We start from the raw sequence: 16870 nt of genomic DNA on the forward strand, positions 1-16870 counted from the left end.
AGGGTAGGACTGCGGATAATTTGAACCGCCTGGGGTTCTTTTGACGTGCGCCGGAAATCTCTGGCACACGGTGCTGGAAGCAATATTTACCTCCCCGATATTGCTACCGCCCTCTACTGGCGATGTTGCTCTCAGCTTTGATCGAAACTTGGCTGTTCCTTAAGACGAGTTTGATCGATGTCCTTATTTCCGGTTGCTTAGTTCCAGTTGTTACCTATTTTCATCACTTTTTAATGCGTTAGTCCTCTCTAGGCAAGAATCGCGGGTAGGCAATACGCGGTGTGTTGTGTCTGTAGCCACGAAGTGGAGAGAGAGAGATATAGAGGCGCTACGAGGGGAAAGGAGGAGAAGGCACGTGTACATCCCGACGCGGCGCTGGCGTGGCGGCAGTGGTAGGTGCAGCTGTGGTGGTCGACAGTTTCAGATGTGTCTGCGTGGGCGCGCCATGGACTATGAAAGCTGTGCGGAGGATCGGCAACGAAAGAAAGCCGAGGCTGCGAGACGGCGCCGCCAAGCTGAATAGGAGCAAGCCCGAAAGGCTCGTTTGCCTGCGTATGCTGTCTTGCGCTAGCGTTGTGTAAGGTCGCGTGAAGGGTTGTGTAGCGTTTGTGTAGCGTTGTCAAGGGGAGTTCCAGAAGGGTTTTCAAGTTTTAATGCTAACGCATTTCCGTCTGATCCACCAATGGATCGACTTTTTTTTTTCTGTTTCTTCTCTCTGAAGTGGTCGGACTACGTGAGTCGACACAGAAAACGTTTTAACCGCGAAGTCCAGCACAACCGCAAGAGCTTGGCAGCCGCTCACGAGCTCTCTTGTCATCTTCCTCAGCACATTCGCTCCACAGCGCCACTATCTCCCCTTCTAACTACACACGTAGCGCTCCGGTCTACAACGGATGCGCGAAGGATGTCGGCTAGGATATCGGCCCCGGAAGGTGTCCTCACTTTGCTGCTCGGTGGACGAACTCTGCTGAATGATGCTCGTGACGGGCCTGCTACAAACAACTTTGGTGGTCCTGGATTGTAACAAACCCGTACTCCTCCGGAAAAGGTAGAGGAAATTCGTCTAGAGAGCTGCTGCCCGGGATCGTCGACGGGTAAGGTTCAACAGGACGCGTAACTACATCGCCTTGAAGTCCGCAGAATGTGCAGTTTTTCATGTCGCCTCTGTACGCTTGAGGTGATCTGCATGAACCCTGGAGGTTCCTGCCCAGATCTTGAATTACATAGATGGTGGACCCCTGATTGCTGAGGACTACGCCCACCTTCCAGTGACCCCTTTTGTTAGGGTCAAGGAACTAAACCTTCTCGCCGACTACGAAGGTGTGCTCATGACTTCGCAGGTCGCAGTTGCTCTTCAGCCTTGCCCTTGCTGTTTCCGGCCTTTCAAACGTAGGAGACCTTTCTGGACATACCAGATCGAGTACAGAACGGTAACGTCTAACGTTACCGTTCAAAAGTTGGCACGGAGGACGTCCCGTAGATGCGTGTGGGGTGCTGCGGTACTTCAAAAGAAACTATCGTACCCGAGCTCGTTCTCCTCCTTCTGTAGATCGACGTATAGGGCAGTTTAAAAGCCCGTACGAAGTTTTCCGCCAAGCCGTTGATTTTTTATTATGTGGCAGAGTGAGTACATGTTGGATTTCATTCGACGTTGATGTTGATGAAAAAAATAATAGGGAGAGATTAAATTCGTCACACGACACCATTCCATACCATTCTGTTCGAGCGTAGATAGTTTTCGAATACTTCGCCTGTAAATGGCGGCCCGTTTGTCTGTGACCAAAACCTTGGGTAGACCATTCTGTGCGAATACCTCGGAGAAAGCTTCCACGGTGTTTGCGGCGGTCGTCTTGGACATGAGTGTAACATCTGGCCACTTGCTGAATGAGTCGATGCCGATGAGGCAGCGTATACCGTTGAGTTGAGCGAAGTCCACGTGAAGAAGGACTGAGGGCTTGTCTGAACGCTTCATTTAACGAAGAGGAACTGGGACCTCTTGAGTAGCGACAGAACACACGAGTCAGTGTTTCACATTTTCGTCAGTAGCCTCGTCCAAACCAGGCCACCAGGTGTACGATCGCGCTAACGTCTTCGTCCTGGTTTGCCCATCATGGCAGTCATGAAGAATGTCGGGTTACGAGTCCCTGTACGAAGGGGGAACAACCATGCGTAAGCACCGGAGAATACAGCCATGATGCATAACAAGATCTGGTTGCCGTTGGTGGTAGGGAGCCAACTGTGCATGCACACTTGTGAGCCAACCGCGCGAAACGAACTCTGCCACCTTGGCCAAACAAGGATCCGTGGCCGTAGCCTCTGTGATGTCTTCAGCAGTGACCGGCAAGAAGACAGGCATATGATCATCATGAACAGCATCAATTTCCTCAGAAGCCAAGCTGCATGCATCTTGCTGTATGGACTGGTCGAATTCTTTGTGTGGGCATTCAGGAAGGCGGGAAAGACCATCCGCATTGGTTATCTCCTTGGTGCCTTTGAAATGGATGTCTTCGACGTAGCTCATCAACACCACTACCCATCGCTGCAACATGCTGGGTGTTGTGACTGGAATCCCCTTTTTTGGGACCAAAAATGGTTGTTAACGGCTTGTGATCGGTGTAGAGAACAAACCTCCTTCTACGCACGCCACAAACCAGTTCCACGTCTCCCTTTTCTTTAGTAGGTCGTTCAACGGTGCGCGAACACATGAGAGACAACTACGCTCGAAGCTGGGGCGAACATGGTCGCGCCCGAAAGCCACGGTCTTGAGGGGATTACGAGGGTCCCTGAAATGGACGCGACCTTCGGTCCTACTTTTCTTTCAATAGGAGGCAGCGAACAAGTGCCATTCGTGGAACCCAGTCCTCCCCTTCCGATTTGTCTACCAACATCATGATGACGTTTCTCGGGTAGAGGTCTATTGAGGATTGACGGTAACACTGATACCCTTCAGCATCATTTTGCTTCGCTACAGCTCCTGTAGGCGTCGCCTATTCAGAGACTTCCACCGGTTGTAGGACTCCGTTTTCAACTTCTGCTAATCTCTTCTGCAAATCCTTTTCCACTGCTTGCCTTGTTGCAGACGGTATGGGGCGAGGCTTGAAATATTTGAGTTGCGCCCCTTCTTTGAAGTGCAGGTGAACCATTGTTTTCGTGCACCTAACATGCCCCGGACGGAACAACTTGTCTTATTTCCTCAGGGTATCTTCAAGAGAATGCAGAAATGGCACTCCCAACGAACAGCTGATTCATATCAATGCGCAGGGCACGAATCCAGCCTCGTCCTAGCAGATTTGTGTGACTCTGGTCCTTCTGAAGAGAACTTCAAGTTTCTCTCTCCTATCCCCCAAGCAAACTTCCAGCTCCGTCTGTCCACGAAGCAGAATGTCAGCCCTGTTTAAGCAGCACAGTTGATACCTGGGCGAACTTATCCTCGGGCTTCCCAACTTGAAAAACGTCCGTTCTTCTAGCAGAGTTGCACGCGACCCAGAAGGAGAAAGTCTTTCCGCCTCGAGAGCGTCCTGAAGATGTGGATGTGGGATTCGCGTTCCGGCACATCTTCGCAATGTTGCCCTTTCTCCCTAGAGGACAGCAATCTTCAGAGCGGAAACGACCGTAGTCTGCAGCATGACTGGTATTCTCGCATCAGAAACATTGCTTCGACTCATCCCTCTTCAAAAGGTGAACTGCGCTGTCGGAGTGTATAGCTGTCGGAATCCAGTGGCTGCTGCCACACAACTCTCCGCCATCTTATAAGCGCAGAGTCCAACGTTAGAGATTTTTAAGCACAAACCGAGCACGAAGACGTCCGTCTCGTAGCCCCACCGTGAACGCGGTAAGCAACGAGCAGGCTCTGGCGTCCCTTTCCTCTTCATACTAGCATCGACTGACGATGACAGACAGCCGCTCCACGTATTGCCTCACTGATTCTTGTTCGTTCGAATGTGTAGAGAACAATTTGTACCACTCGAACTCCTTAAACCGTTCAGGAGTATGGTGTTCTGACAGCTTATCTGCACCGTGCCCTTCAGCACCGTTGGGCGGCTGAAGCAAATAGTAGAGTCACTTAAAAGCGTCAGGACTAAGTAAAGAAATAAGCAGGCTGCTCTTGTCCACTTTTGCAGTAATTCTGGCCACCCTCAGCGCAGCTTCGAACCTGCCTTGATAGAGGTTACCGGTTCCTGGACCCAGTAAATGACGAAGACCCTCGTCTGACGTATGCTAATAGCGGCGTCGGCGGGATCTCCCTAGCGAGTTAAAGCTCGCCGCCAGTTGAAGTGGTCGTACTACGTGTGTCAACACAGCAGCCGTTTAAGCCGCGACGTCCAGAAAAACTGCAAGAGCTTGGCAGCCCCACACGGGCACTCTTGTCATCTTTCTTAGCACACTCGTTCCAGCTTCACTACATTTACTTTTCTTTCCTTTATTCTTTTTTTTTTCTTTGTGGTGGTAGTGGACGTATCAGAGGCATAACCGCTCGTTTCTAGTGTATAGCTTGTCGTAATTTTTGTACTTGCGCGTGCAGTAGCATAAGTATAGACAGCAGTGGAGTGGAACCAGTGGAAACTCCCCATTCATCACCTCACAATAAAGTTGTGGTTGTTTAGACACCAGTGGAGGTGGTGGTGGTGGTGATGATGATGGTAGTGTTGAAAGAGCTCGCCGCTGTCGGCCTCACAGAGGTGGGCAACGTCACGACTAACGCTCTGGAGGGAATGTGCGCCCTGGGTCGACTTCTAAGGGAACTGTGCCGACATATGTCTGACGACCCCCGTCTGAGGAAAACCCGGGAAAAACCCTAGGCAGCACAGCCCGCACCGGGATTCGAACCCGTGTACCTCCTGGTGTCGACGTGACGGCCAGCACGTTAACCACTCGTGGAGAAAGGGGCAGTGAGGTTCGTTTGTCCAATCCACAACTCAGTGTTTTTTCTTGTGTGTGTGTGTGTGTTTAATAAGCTAAAGCTTCACCACTTCTCGTCTTCAGCAATATTCGAATGCCGCCGCGAAGAGCTGAGCAACAAGAAAGACCTTACGGTTACATCAAAAGCGTTACTCTAAGGTATACCTTAAATACACATTCCTCGTTACGGAACGGAGGTCCCGATTTTATCTCCACTTCGCACACCTTCCCCAGGAGAGTTGGCGGAAAGGGAAAGAGCTCCTCGCGGCAACGCCTCGGTGCACCTTTTCTTTCTTCTTTTTAAGTTTTTTTTTTTTATGTGAAGCTTTCAGGATACTGAGCCTTCCGTGAAAGGAACCACCCAAGCGCTCAAATGGCATCCTCCCCCATCCACGTGGTCAAACAAGGGCTAAACTCAAGTTACAACGTTTCACGCGCTAAAGTGCAAGAGCCGCACTCCGTTAATATTTAACATCGACTATCAGGTTCCCTACTGGGTTCGGCTTAAAATCTTTCCAAGCCCAACAATTCTCATTTATCGAACAGCAGTGTTATCAGGACTTTGTCACTTTCTTTTTTTCCTTCTCTTTACTTTCTTTTTTTTTTTTTTGCCCCCCAAAGTGGCTCTTTTATAGTTCTCACCAATTTTCTGTTACTCAACAGAGGCCGCACGCACCCAGAAAAACAGGCACTACAGGCAGGATGCATTTTGGGCGCAACTTTTTTCTCGAAATAGTCCTACATTTGGAGTCACAATTCGAATATGCATAAGAAATGTCTGTACAACGATCTTTGTAGAGCGAAGGGCTCATATGTACCAAGATACGGGGAGTTGAGTGTGGTATGAGATTTCCAGGTGTGAGCTCAATTGGTATATGACGAGTGCAGCACGAGTTAACCTTGTTTGAGCTAGGTAGTCGTCCAGAGAAAAGCCTCTCCAATACGGACGCCCTCGGAACAAGAATTCATGCCCGCTGAAGAGAAGAGCCCGTACACGAGAGGTACTGAGATATAGTCGCAGTAAAGGTAATCAGGTATATGAGGTTGAAGCTCACCGTGGGATATCCAGCTGTCCGCAGTAGTGGAGTGCCCGCCTAAGAGAGCTCTTCGTAATGGGAGTTTTCACTGTGATGGGACTGCTTGCCGTCGTCGGCCACACTCATGCGGGCAACGTCACGACTATCGCAGGGGGGAACGTGCGTCCTGGGCCGGCTTCACAGGGAACTGTGCCGACATTTGTCTTATAGAGCGTCTGAGGAAAACCCAAAGGCAGCGCAGCCCGCTGCCGGATTCGAACCCGGGACACCCGGGAGGTTTCACTGTATGTTTGTCAAAACTCTCTTTCATCCAGAACTATGCCAATCAACTTGATTGTCTTTGCGGACCTGTCTTGGCGTTCCGCGTTGCGCTGAGACGAGGATGGTGGTAGCCGAAGCCAGGGAACTCCCAATTGGCTTCCTCCGCTAGAGAGAAACTTTCCGCCACTATTTGCGATTGCGCGCTCACCATCGCCGTCACCCACTGGTACAGAAGCTTCGTAAGCGGAACCACAGCAAAATCGCGCAGTGTGCGCAAGAACTAACGGACCGTATACCTGCCTTCACTGTTGCCCCAACCGCATCTTCAGTAGCACCATGGACACTGCTGAAACCATCCGTCTCGTCTCACATCCCGGGAATCAAGGGGTCGAAGAGCCAAACCCCTGCTCCAGTCCTCAAGCAGACTACTCTGGAGTGGATGGACGCTGCATACGGAAACCAAACCGCCGTATATACGGACGGTTCCTCTACTACTGGCGGCTCATCTGCGGCATTTGTAATTCCAGAGGAATCAATTTCACGTGGGTTCCGCCTATCGCACCGCACCTCGGCCACCTCTGCGGAGTTGTATGCCATCCTCTTATTCCTAAAGTCTATTTTGGATCACCACCCCCGCCTCTGGGTAGTTTGCACAGATTCGCGGGCAGCGCTGCGGTGCATAGACAACATGGGCATCCGTGGCTCCTTGGCTCCGATGGTAGTGAACATCTTGACGACGCTCAAGGTTTTAGAAGACAGGGGCCACCGGCTGACCCTCCAATGGGTCCCTAGCCACATTGGCATAAGAGGCAATGAAGTAGCGGATCGGGCACCTGCTGCGGCTCACCATCGCCGCTCAGCAGTCCCCATCATACTTTCGAATGGGGATAGACGCGCCCTCTTGTCCGCATTGACTTCGCCTTGGGCCTATCAGGAATGGTGTCATGACATCACCCAGTGGTCGCTTCTGTATGCTGTTGACCCAACACTATTATTTGAAATGCCAGGCGGTTTCCCTCGCCTCTTTACCTCTCTCGTACGTCGTTTACGACTTAGCGTCGCATTCACCCCTGCACTCGGGTATAGGCTGGGCCACAGCAACACGGCGCTGTGTACAACTTGTGGTGTCCCGGCAGCAATCCGACACATTTTAGAAGACTGCAGCCAGTACGTATGCGAGCGACGGGCCTTTAAATGTCAACTTGAAATGCTCGATCAGAGGCCATTCAACATCTACAAAGTTCTCGGCCCATGGAGTAACCCTGGACATCAGTGCCGTGCACTTGGCTCTTTTCTTTTCTTTCCTTTCTGAGGGCCACCGGCCTCCTTCACGAACTGTAGGGATTTCCTTCCCTCGTCATCCTCTCATATGAACCTCTTTGGAATGGGGTAGGGTCCTGCATTTAACGCAGGGAAACATCCCACATCATCATCATCCATTCATCTATGTTGTTGTTGTTGTTGATTGTCTTCTCCGCTTTGGTCACGAGTATGATGATCGCGAGCGACGACGCGGTGGTCGGGCTACGTATTGACTTTGCCCACCTGAGGGTTCTTTGTCGTATGGCGAAGTCCCAGCACAGGGCGTAGCGGTATTTGCGCTGAAGCGGCAAGAATTGACAAAAGATGTAAGCAGAACGGCACAGACGCAACTTTACACCACCTTTGCTTGCACTTCCAGTAAGCAGACATGCAACGATACAATGAAACAAGTTTTGGCTGGGTGGCGGACCTCTCACAACTTATTGGTTGACTTCTTGATAGATAAGAATAACACTACCCGAACCATGTCGAACGGAAGATAAGACTCGTTTGTTTTTCGGTGAGCGCGGCTGTCGCCTTGCTGACACATGCGTCTCACTTTGTTTAATCTTGGTTGTTTCAATAACATGACGCAGGCGTAAATCTTTTGACACCGTAATCATTTCGTTCTTGGAGTTAGGCATGGAGATAAAAAAGTTAAATGTATGGAAGGGTTTATTCAATCCCGTTATCATGAATCCCTATTTTCGAAAACACAAAAATAATTAGGGTGGCAAAAGATCTGCGCCTGCGTCATGTTATTGAAACGACCAAGATTAACAAAGAGGATATGCATTAGCGGATCAGAGGATCATAGGGCCATGTGACAACACGTTGCTGTACTACCATCGTCACGTGATCCCAGGCTGTGTTTGAGAAACGCTTGAAATTATGTAAAACACACAAACACCGTGTTAGCTCCGCGAAGCAACTGTGACTATGAGTGACGTACAGATTTCGTCAGATGGAGAGAAGACAGCAGGAAGGAGTGGTTGACTGGGTGGATAGTATGCGTCCTTGGCCGACTTCAGGGGGAACTGTGCCGACATTCGTCTACATAAAGAAATGATGATGAGATGGGGCTGATGCCGGCCAGTAGGCTGGGCGCTGCCCCAGTGCCAATTGTAGAGAATGAAAGATGACGGTGGAGATGGCAGTTCAGGTGATCGAAGCATTGTGCACTCTCAAAAACTAAACTTCACCGCATAGCACGCTCTGCGCTAACCATTGCCACGAATGATAGGGTTATGGCTTCTGATTCGAAGAGAGTCGGAGGCGTACCCCTTTTTGTGTCAATTTGGATGCATATAGTAATTGACACAGAAAGGCCTCTGCCTCCCTCTCTCCTCGAATCAAAGTGTGGGCAGGCCAGTTGGTGACAGAAGCTCCCAAAAGTGACGGAGACCTTGATAAATATAAGCGGGACTGAGCCATGGGCCCAGCTTCTTGACAAGGGTAACAGGGCGGTGGTCGACTGCATGCGTCATGTGCTGCAAGACCTCGCGTTCCCCTGGTAGATGGAGCAGTCCACAAGTAGATGGAGTAGATCAGCGCGCATAGTGCATGCGGCAGAAAGGTCTGACGGCGCACGACCAAGGCACTGCCTCATAAATGGGGTAAACGCAACGCTCAACCGCCTACGGTGAAGAAGGGATGCGTAGTGTCGCGGAAGGCCATGAGGAAGCGACAGTGAACATTATATTCTGGCTCACGCTACAAAATGTAATAGTAGCATTACAAGAAGAATTTAGCCAAGAGATTACAGCCAACCGTGGCTATGTAACGACACGGCATATAAAGACGTTTGACACAGTGTCAAAAGTCGCAGTCAACTTTTTTTGTTCATCTCATTTTGCGATGACGTAGGAAACATGGAGAACTATGAAGCATGAAACGTTCACCGAGCCCCGCTTTGTTCAATCTCGAAACAAAGGATGTCTTGCCTCAACTTTCTGCCTATTACTAACATACCGTGCTCTGATTGCCTCTCACTTCCGCTAAGCAGATTTCGCGGGGTGTTGCCAGTGAAAGTTCTCACATGCGCGCACTATAATTTCAAAGCCTCTTTTGAACGTGTCACTGCTTCCTTTCAATGCTTTCCTGCTGAACGTCACGCAACGGTGAGCTCGTCTTCGTTATTTTTAAAATTCGTCATTTGGAGCTACTTAGCCGATCTGCGAGCGATTATTATTCTTATTCCCGCTGAAGTCTCCGCCTTACTCGTTGCGCAAGGTGAGAGCTTAAATGTTACGTCATGCGCGGGCGGCTATAGAAGAACGAATCGTTGAATTTCTTTGTTTTTCCTCTTTTCTTTTCTTTCTATTACACATATCCACCCCCCCCCCCCCGTTGATTTCTTGCGATGTATTTCTTAAATGTTTGGCGCCGCGAAGCAGCTGCAGCTATGAGCGTCGTTATGAATCTGGAGAGGGGCAAAGAGGACAGCAGGAATGGGTAGGATACAAGGCGCTCAGTAATGTCCTGAGTCGACTACAAAGGAGGAATATGACGGCATTTGTTTAAGAAGTCTGCCAGAGAGCGAGATAGCGTAAGAGCTACAGTCACAGAGATATACCTCCGCCAGCGAAGACCGTGAAGTCCGTGCATTGAGTGTGGCGAACGCCAGGCAGATCCGGGAAGCCAATTCACGTTCACATTTCATTTTCACATATCGTACGCGTTTGCTTTGAAGGCACGTAAATGTGCTCTATGTACATCATCTCCGACGAGTGCTTTCCACGTGTACAATCTATCGTGATCAGTGCACAGACGACATTCCCAAAGGTGCGGTTGTCCAGTCGTAAAACTGCTGGGTCCTTGGCCATCTGACAAGAGGGATGCTGCCTTGTCAGCGCTTGTGACATTTGTTCAGAGGTGTGCGTTTGAGTCAGCCTATTAGGACCATGTAATTGACTACGGGAACCGGTGACTTTAGATTTTGGCCTTTGGACGATAGTTATCGCGAAAGTGGGGGTGGGGGTTCTCTTTTATATTTATTTTTCATGGGGGGGGGGGTCTGTTTATGGGAGTAGCCGAATTTGTCGTGTGACGAATTCAACCTCTCCCTAGTATTTTCAACATCAACACCAACACCAACGCGACATTCCCAAGCCTGCGTGACGTTGCGACTCGAGGAATTATTAGCCAATCGTAGACGTCTTTAGACTTCGGGCCGAGTTGATCTCAGACCAGTTACTTTCCGTCATGAGCCCGTTCTGTTCGCAATCGACTAAGCCGTTGGTAGTACCAATGGCTAGATATCACGAGGAGACAGGGGAGTGGTCGAGAACGAAAGTGCAGGATCCAGTAGATTATTTGTTAGTTTTTTTATATATTTAATAAATTGGTCCCACATTAAAAAATTTCTAATATTGTGTGCCTTATTATCATTCTCTATATTATTCCACCACCTTTAGGTTAAACGGTATAATAGTGGAATGTGACCTTCCAAGGATTGACGTGCACGTGCTTAAAATGCAGCGGAATAGTTTCCGCTTCAAAGAACCTGCCCGGTGCAATAAGCACCGGACGCGTGAGTTTGCAGCCCAGTCACAACATAAATATCAATGTCCCATGAAGTTTCGTAGCAGTACAAAGGACTCTGACATGTTGAAAGGAGAAACTACTTATGGGAAAGGAGCATGGCAAGCATGAAAAAGGAAATGGCGCATTGAGGATGTCAAACCCAAACTCACTTCTGCAATCGCTGACATGCAAAGTCAGGCAGCCAGAAAGAAAAGCAGACAGCTGCGCGTACACGACAAACGGATATATTTAAATGAAAGTGCTTGGCTGTTGATGTTGTTGCACTGTCATGTGCATGAGCTCGGGCTCAGGCTTTGCGCAGCAAGATTATCTGGTTTATTTTGCCTTCACACGGAAGAACGATGGGCTACGGAATGGGTCCTTCAATTTATTGTACCTTTCAAAGGCATTCTCCAAGATAGCTCAGAGACACATAAATGTATTATTGGGTGGGTGTATATGGTTTGCTCATTCTGCTCAAGTTTTCATGGTATTGAACAGGGGACATCCTCCAGCACGTCGAGTGCGAGTGCGAGTGCGTGTGTGTGTGTGGGGGGGGGGGGGGGGGAGTGCGTCTGTTTGTAACTAAGACTCACTGTTGATAACAGCCGAACTTCACCGCATAGCACGCTCTGCAACAACCATTGCTACGAATTATAGGGTTATCGCTCTGATTCGAAGAGACAACAAGGCGTACGCCTTTTTGCGTCAATTATCATGCGCCCATATTGACACAAAGAGGCTTACCCTATCATTCGTGGCAATGGTTGGTGCAGAGCGTGCTATGCAGTGAAGTTCTGTTTTTACAGTGTTGTTTCGGTGCAGCTCGACACCATTTATGACTCATTGCGGACACTACATATCGCGTTGAGGAAATGCAGATTGTGCATAATGTAGTAAGTAAAATGTACTATATGTAGACATCATCAAACAAGGTGCATGACTACATGTCTGTGTACATATGACGGAGAGTACGTACATATACATACATATACGGTGGTACACCAGCGATCGGGCACGTGCAATATCGAATTTATCGAATTTGCTACGGGAAATATCGGACTTATCACGAAGTAAGCCAAGGAGGTCACGAATTTTAGCATCCAGAATTCGCAAAAGTTGGTGGCCGCGAATATATGTCTATGCGAATATGAGAAAAAAATGAGGTCTTGAAAAGGGTCTACTGTACTTGTTTTTCGCAACCTCAGCATGCGCCTCATTGGATCCTGGATATACCACGTAAATACAAGGAAGTACAATACAAGAATAAATACAATACAATACAAGAATAAATACAATACAATACATACATACAAATACAATAAAGAATACCATAAACACATTATAATAAATACAACACAAATGATACATGCTAGGATGAATACGAAGTAGCTCCACGGAACAACAACGATTCCTCTGTCATTATGTTAGAACATTCCATTTAAACGCAGGCTGGCCCATAGTTATCGAAACTAGAGTCCGGATGTACTTACTTCCAAGATGTAATACCAAGGATGTAATACTTCCAAGTGGTTAGAAGTTTATAGTGCTGCCTTCACTAATGAGTAAAAACGCACAGGAGAGATGAGTTCCGCAAAGCAATGAGGTGCACAAACGCCCCCTCAGGGTATAGGGCGTTACTGATTGAGGAGAATTGAGGAGAATGCCTCACATTTCTTCGGCAACTTCGAGCTACACGAAGCATGAATATCTGAATTACGTGCTTCACCTTCAAAGTGTCTTCCGCTTCTCATTCGGCCATTTTTCGCTGTTCCTTTTTGTGGGAGGGGCCTATATTGACGGTATAAGCAGCAGAATCCATATAAAAGCCTGGTTCCTGGTTGAAGAGTCCGTTCCATCTCTTGTTGTTGTTGTTGTTCCCTCGATCGAAGGCTGCGCGGACGTGCGGGATAGTAATGCGTTCTAAACTGGAGGCAAAGGTAAGGCGTTTTTGTTACGACTTGGATTTGAGCAAACAAAGTACACCTTTGATTCTGAACACGCGGATAATGAATTTTACTTTGTAAGCCGTACGAGCACGATAATGTACCGCCGATTTTGAATGCAATTTTATGACGGAATGAAGCGCGAGTGACGACAGCCCCATTTAGAACTAATTAAATCAATTGGTAATCAAATCAAGCCATTAAGCCGATACGGTACAGGCAGCTAAAATGGCATTCAAACGCACTTTAGCAGTACATAGTCCATTTTACGTCTTTCTTTCTTTCTTTTTTCTTTTTTTGTATATCTTATTTCTTTATTCCTTTTTATTTTATTTTTGCATTTTGTTGTTCCTGTTTCAATGGGAAAAAAAAAGCTTTCATGCCGTTGTTAATCGCGGTTTCAAATTTTCATTTGAGCCACACCTCTCCTTTCCTGGTACTTCCTCACAACGAACCTTCACAGTCTAAATGTTGGGCCGTATTCATGCGGAGTTCATTGTTACAAGTATAGCTTGTTTCACGTTGTGTCAGCGAATGACATGCCATCGATGGTTGTGTTCGTGAGCTGCCGTTGAGTCCGCTTTTCAACACATTCCTACTATAGACCCAAACTAAGGCTGCATGAATGAACTGGTATGAATGAATAAATGAATAAATAAATAAATAAACAACAACAACAGATGGAATAATGATGATGAATGGGGAAATTCGCCACATGAGGTGCGGCCCACTATACCCCAAGGCACAATGGACAGAATGAGATGTGTCCTGATGAAGAGACGATAATAATAATAATAATAATAATAATAATAATAATAATAATAATAATAATAATAATAATAATAATAATAATAATAATAATAATAATAATAATAATAATAATAATAATAATAATAATAATAATAATAATAATAATAATAACTTTATTTTTGTTATGGTACCCAAAAACAACCACTAGGGTGAACACGATGAACGAACGTGAAAAGTGTCGACAGTCAGTGGAGTCAGTGAGACAACATCAACAGAACGTTACGCAAAAACACAACACACAAACACGCACATACAGTGCGCAGGTAAACAAACAAACAAACGATAAACAAATGGGTGCCGCTGCCTAAGGCAACAGCTGTTAGTGGACTCAAAAAGAAAAATGAACATTACAGGTCACCAAAATCAGCTTCATGGAATGCAGTTACATATGTTTTAATACGTTTTGCAATACATACGTCTCCACGGAATATTAAAGCGCGTTACTTGCAACACTATGTGTGCAAAATGTTGAACTCGCGGTGGTTGTTTCCCGTTCCCACTCTTTCGCCTAATGGCGACGCAATTTCCTTCCATTCGAAGCTTCTGCAAGTCAGAATCTGAAACATTTTCTGGAGCACCCGGTCGTTCCTGTAATGGTACTATACATTTTATCTTCCCCCTCTCAAGTGTTCTTATCGATCGTCGATGTAGATTGAAATTTGGATCGGCATCGCGTCGGGTTAAATGCCAGCGGAGGAAGGATGGTGATGCTGATGAGGATGATAAAGAGAAAGAAAAAAAAGAAAACATGGAGGCATTAGTCCCAACGCGGTCAGGATTGGCATGTCCAATAACCCCATACCCCCCCCTCCCCCCTCCTATAGTCTAACGGGAAAAAGCATGAACAGATAAAACTAATCGAAACACCGACAAAATCCAAAGCGACAAACGCGGAAAGGACAAAACTGTCGTTGTCGGTAGGAATTTTGCTTCGAATGGCTCGGAGGAATTACTCCGACAATTATACTCCGCCAAACATGAACAATTATTCAGAAAAGGTCATCGCTGTGCTTGATCAACAAACAACAACTCTATTCAAGTGATGATGAGTGGGGAGATTCATCGCCTGGGGCGACACCGCGATGAGTAACAACCCGGCGAATCCGGGTGACCATTTCGTGGCAACACGGTCTAGCCCTCGGGAATTGCGATGTCGGCGCGCCGCGCTGGATCACGTGACCTTTGCCACCTGAACATGAGTGCCAGGAATCTAGCGGTTTTAGTCGCCTGGATCACGATAGGGGCATCGCGGTCGCTCGTCTTCTGGTCCCGTCGTCTGCTAACCCACGTGCACCTCGACGTTCGAGCCAATGAGGGCTCTCGCCATTCTCGTGGCGGATGTGACGACACCGGATATGGTTGGGCAACCCGCTGCCCGATCGCTTCGAGACCAGGCGCAGAAAGTGCTAGCTGGCAAATTCCCCGCTCGGAAAGCGCCACGAGAGCACACGAGATTGCCAAGCGAACGCAATTGCTCGGAACCTGGCAGGAAATGACCACGCGAATTTGCCAATACTTGTCATGGCTGTACATACACAGAAGTTACTCGGACACCTTAGGAGGGAGAGCATCTGGCAAATATATGCTTCCTTTTCTTTTGTGTATTGATGGTTGGATAGAAATGGCTTTAGTAGATTGGTCAGTAAATAAACGTGTTCATGGCACTCTCGCATTTTCTTTTCCTTCTGTAGTTCGTGGCTTTTGCGACCCTACTGTCGCTGGCAGCGGCAGGTCTTCAAGAGGCGCCAACGCCTCTAGTCTTCGAAGTGCAACCGTTACAGCAAAAGCAAGTAAGGACGGGACAAAAAGCGCCATGAGACGCGATTATTTCCCACTGTAAGGCATTGTATAACAGAGAGAACACAAATAATTTAACTGCACGTGTGGTCTTAGAAAGTGCGTGGGTGACACTGTACACCTTCTTCCGAGCAGCCTCACACCCAGCGCTATTGCAGCAAGCACGAGCCAGAAAGGAGGAAAAAGATACCAGGGAGAAAGCATAGATCCCGTGTGATTTCCTTCTCTCTGGCTTGGGTGTTCAACCGTTTTCAACGTGTTCCCCCGCGAGACGGCGCTGCGCTTTCAATATGGCGGCCTCCGGGAGAAAAATGTCTTCAAAACATATGAGACCTGCTAGCTTCGTTGTATTGCATATGCGAATGATAAAAAAAAATGTTGGGGAAAATTGGGCGCTGATCTTACAGCAATTACCTACCTGAGCTTTGTTGGCAATCTGGAGGAGGTAAACATTGCTTCCAGCACCGTCTGTCGGAGATCTCCGGCGCACGTAAAAAAAAAAAAAAAAACTGGTGGCCGAAATTATCCGCAGTCCTACCCTGCGGCACGTGCAGTATGTCCCCACACAAACAGGCTGACTAATCTTAGATCCCCCCCCCCCCCGCAATAGGTCATTTGTACACGTTCTAGGGAGCAGAGCGCGCCTTGGGAGGGCATGCCGGGAAATGCTGTGCAAAACGACAGCGACGGTGCATACCCCAGTACGACGACGACGACGACGGTCGGAGATGATCATTTTGCACAGCATTTCCCGGCACGCCCTGCCAGGGAGCGCGTTGCTCCCTGGAACTTTTTCAAATGGCCTATTTGAATTTGGGCTTCGTTGGAGTAACAGGGTTTGAGTGATAGGAACGAAACTCCACCTCTTCTTCGTCTTCTTTTCCAGGTGGTGCTCCCCTACAGTTTCGGTTACCAATTAACTGACACCCACTCAGACCAGCACAGGCACGAGAAGAGCGACGGTCTCGGTACCGTACAGGGCAGCTATGGATACACTGATGCCTGGGGCCACTTTAGACAGGTGGACTACGTCGCTGACAAATGGGGTTTTCGTGCCAAAGTGCACACGAACGAGCCCGGCACGGCCAGCAAACACCCCGCCCATGTACAGATGAACTCTGGCGCCCTCCAGAAGCATTAAGAGACAAGAGTGTATCGAAGCGTTTAGTACGTTAACTCGGCGCGTACAACAAGGCTTCTACCCAGTAGGCAGTGTTGTACTCGTTGCCGAAATATGGTATCGCGATATCGATACTCATTACTTAAGTAAAAAGCAGCGAAATACCGACGTCG

General features: G+C 48.1%; 1 protein-coding gene across 1 annotated transcript; it reads left to right on the forward strand.

The window, feature by feature from the left end:
* Positions 1-12940: 12940 nt before the first annotated feature.
* Positions 12941-16718, forward strand: LOC135400605 (cuticle protein 10.9-like). Its single transcript, XM_064632438.1, has 3 exons — positions 12941-12964; positions 15472-15570; positions 16464-16718. The coding sequence occupies exons 1-3, from the start codon at positions 12941-12943 to the stop codon at positions 16716-16718; spliced, it is 378 nt and encodes a 125-aa protein (XP_064488508.1).
* Positions 16719-16870: the final 152 nt, after the last annotated feature.

The sequence above is a fragment of the Ornithodoros turicata genome, chromosome 7 (assembly GCF_037126465.1).
Source record: "Ornithodoros turicata isolate Travis chromosome 7, ASM3712646v1, whole genome shotgun sequence".
Classification (NCBI taxonomy): domain Eukaryota; kingdom Metazoa; phylum Arthropoda; class Arachnida; order Ixodida; family Argasidae; genus Ornithodoros; species Ornithodoros turicata.

Excerpts from the sequence above, each read along its gene's own strand:
- LOC135400605 (XM_064632438.1), top strand. The coding sequence starts at position 12,941 with ATGCGTTCTAAACTGGAGGCAAAG. Across the intron at positions 12,965-15,471 it reads GTTCTAAACTGGAGGCAAAG|TTCGTGGCTTTTGCGACCCT; the intron begins GTAAGGCGTTTT and ends TTCCTTCTGTAG. Across the intron at positions 15,571-16,463 it reads AACCGTTACAGCAAAAGCAA|GTGGTGCTCCCCTACAGTTT; the intron begins GTAAGGACGGGA and ends CTTCTTTTCCAG.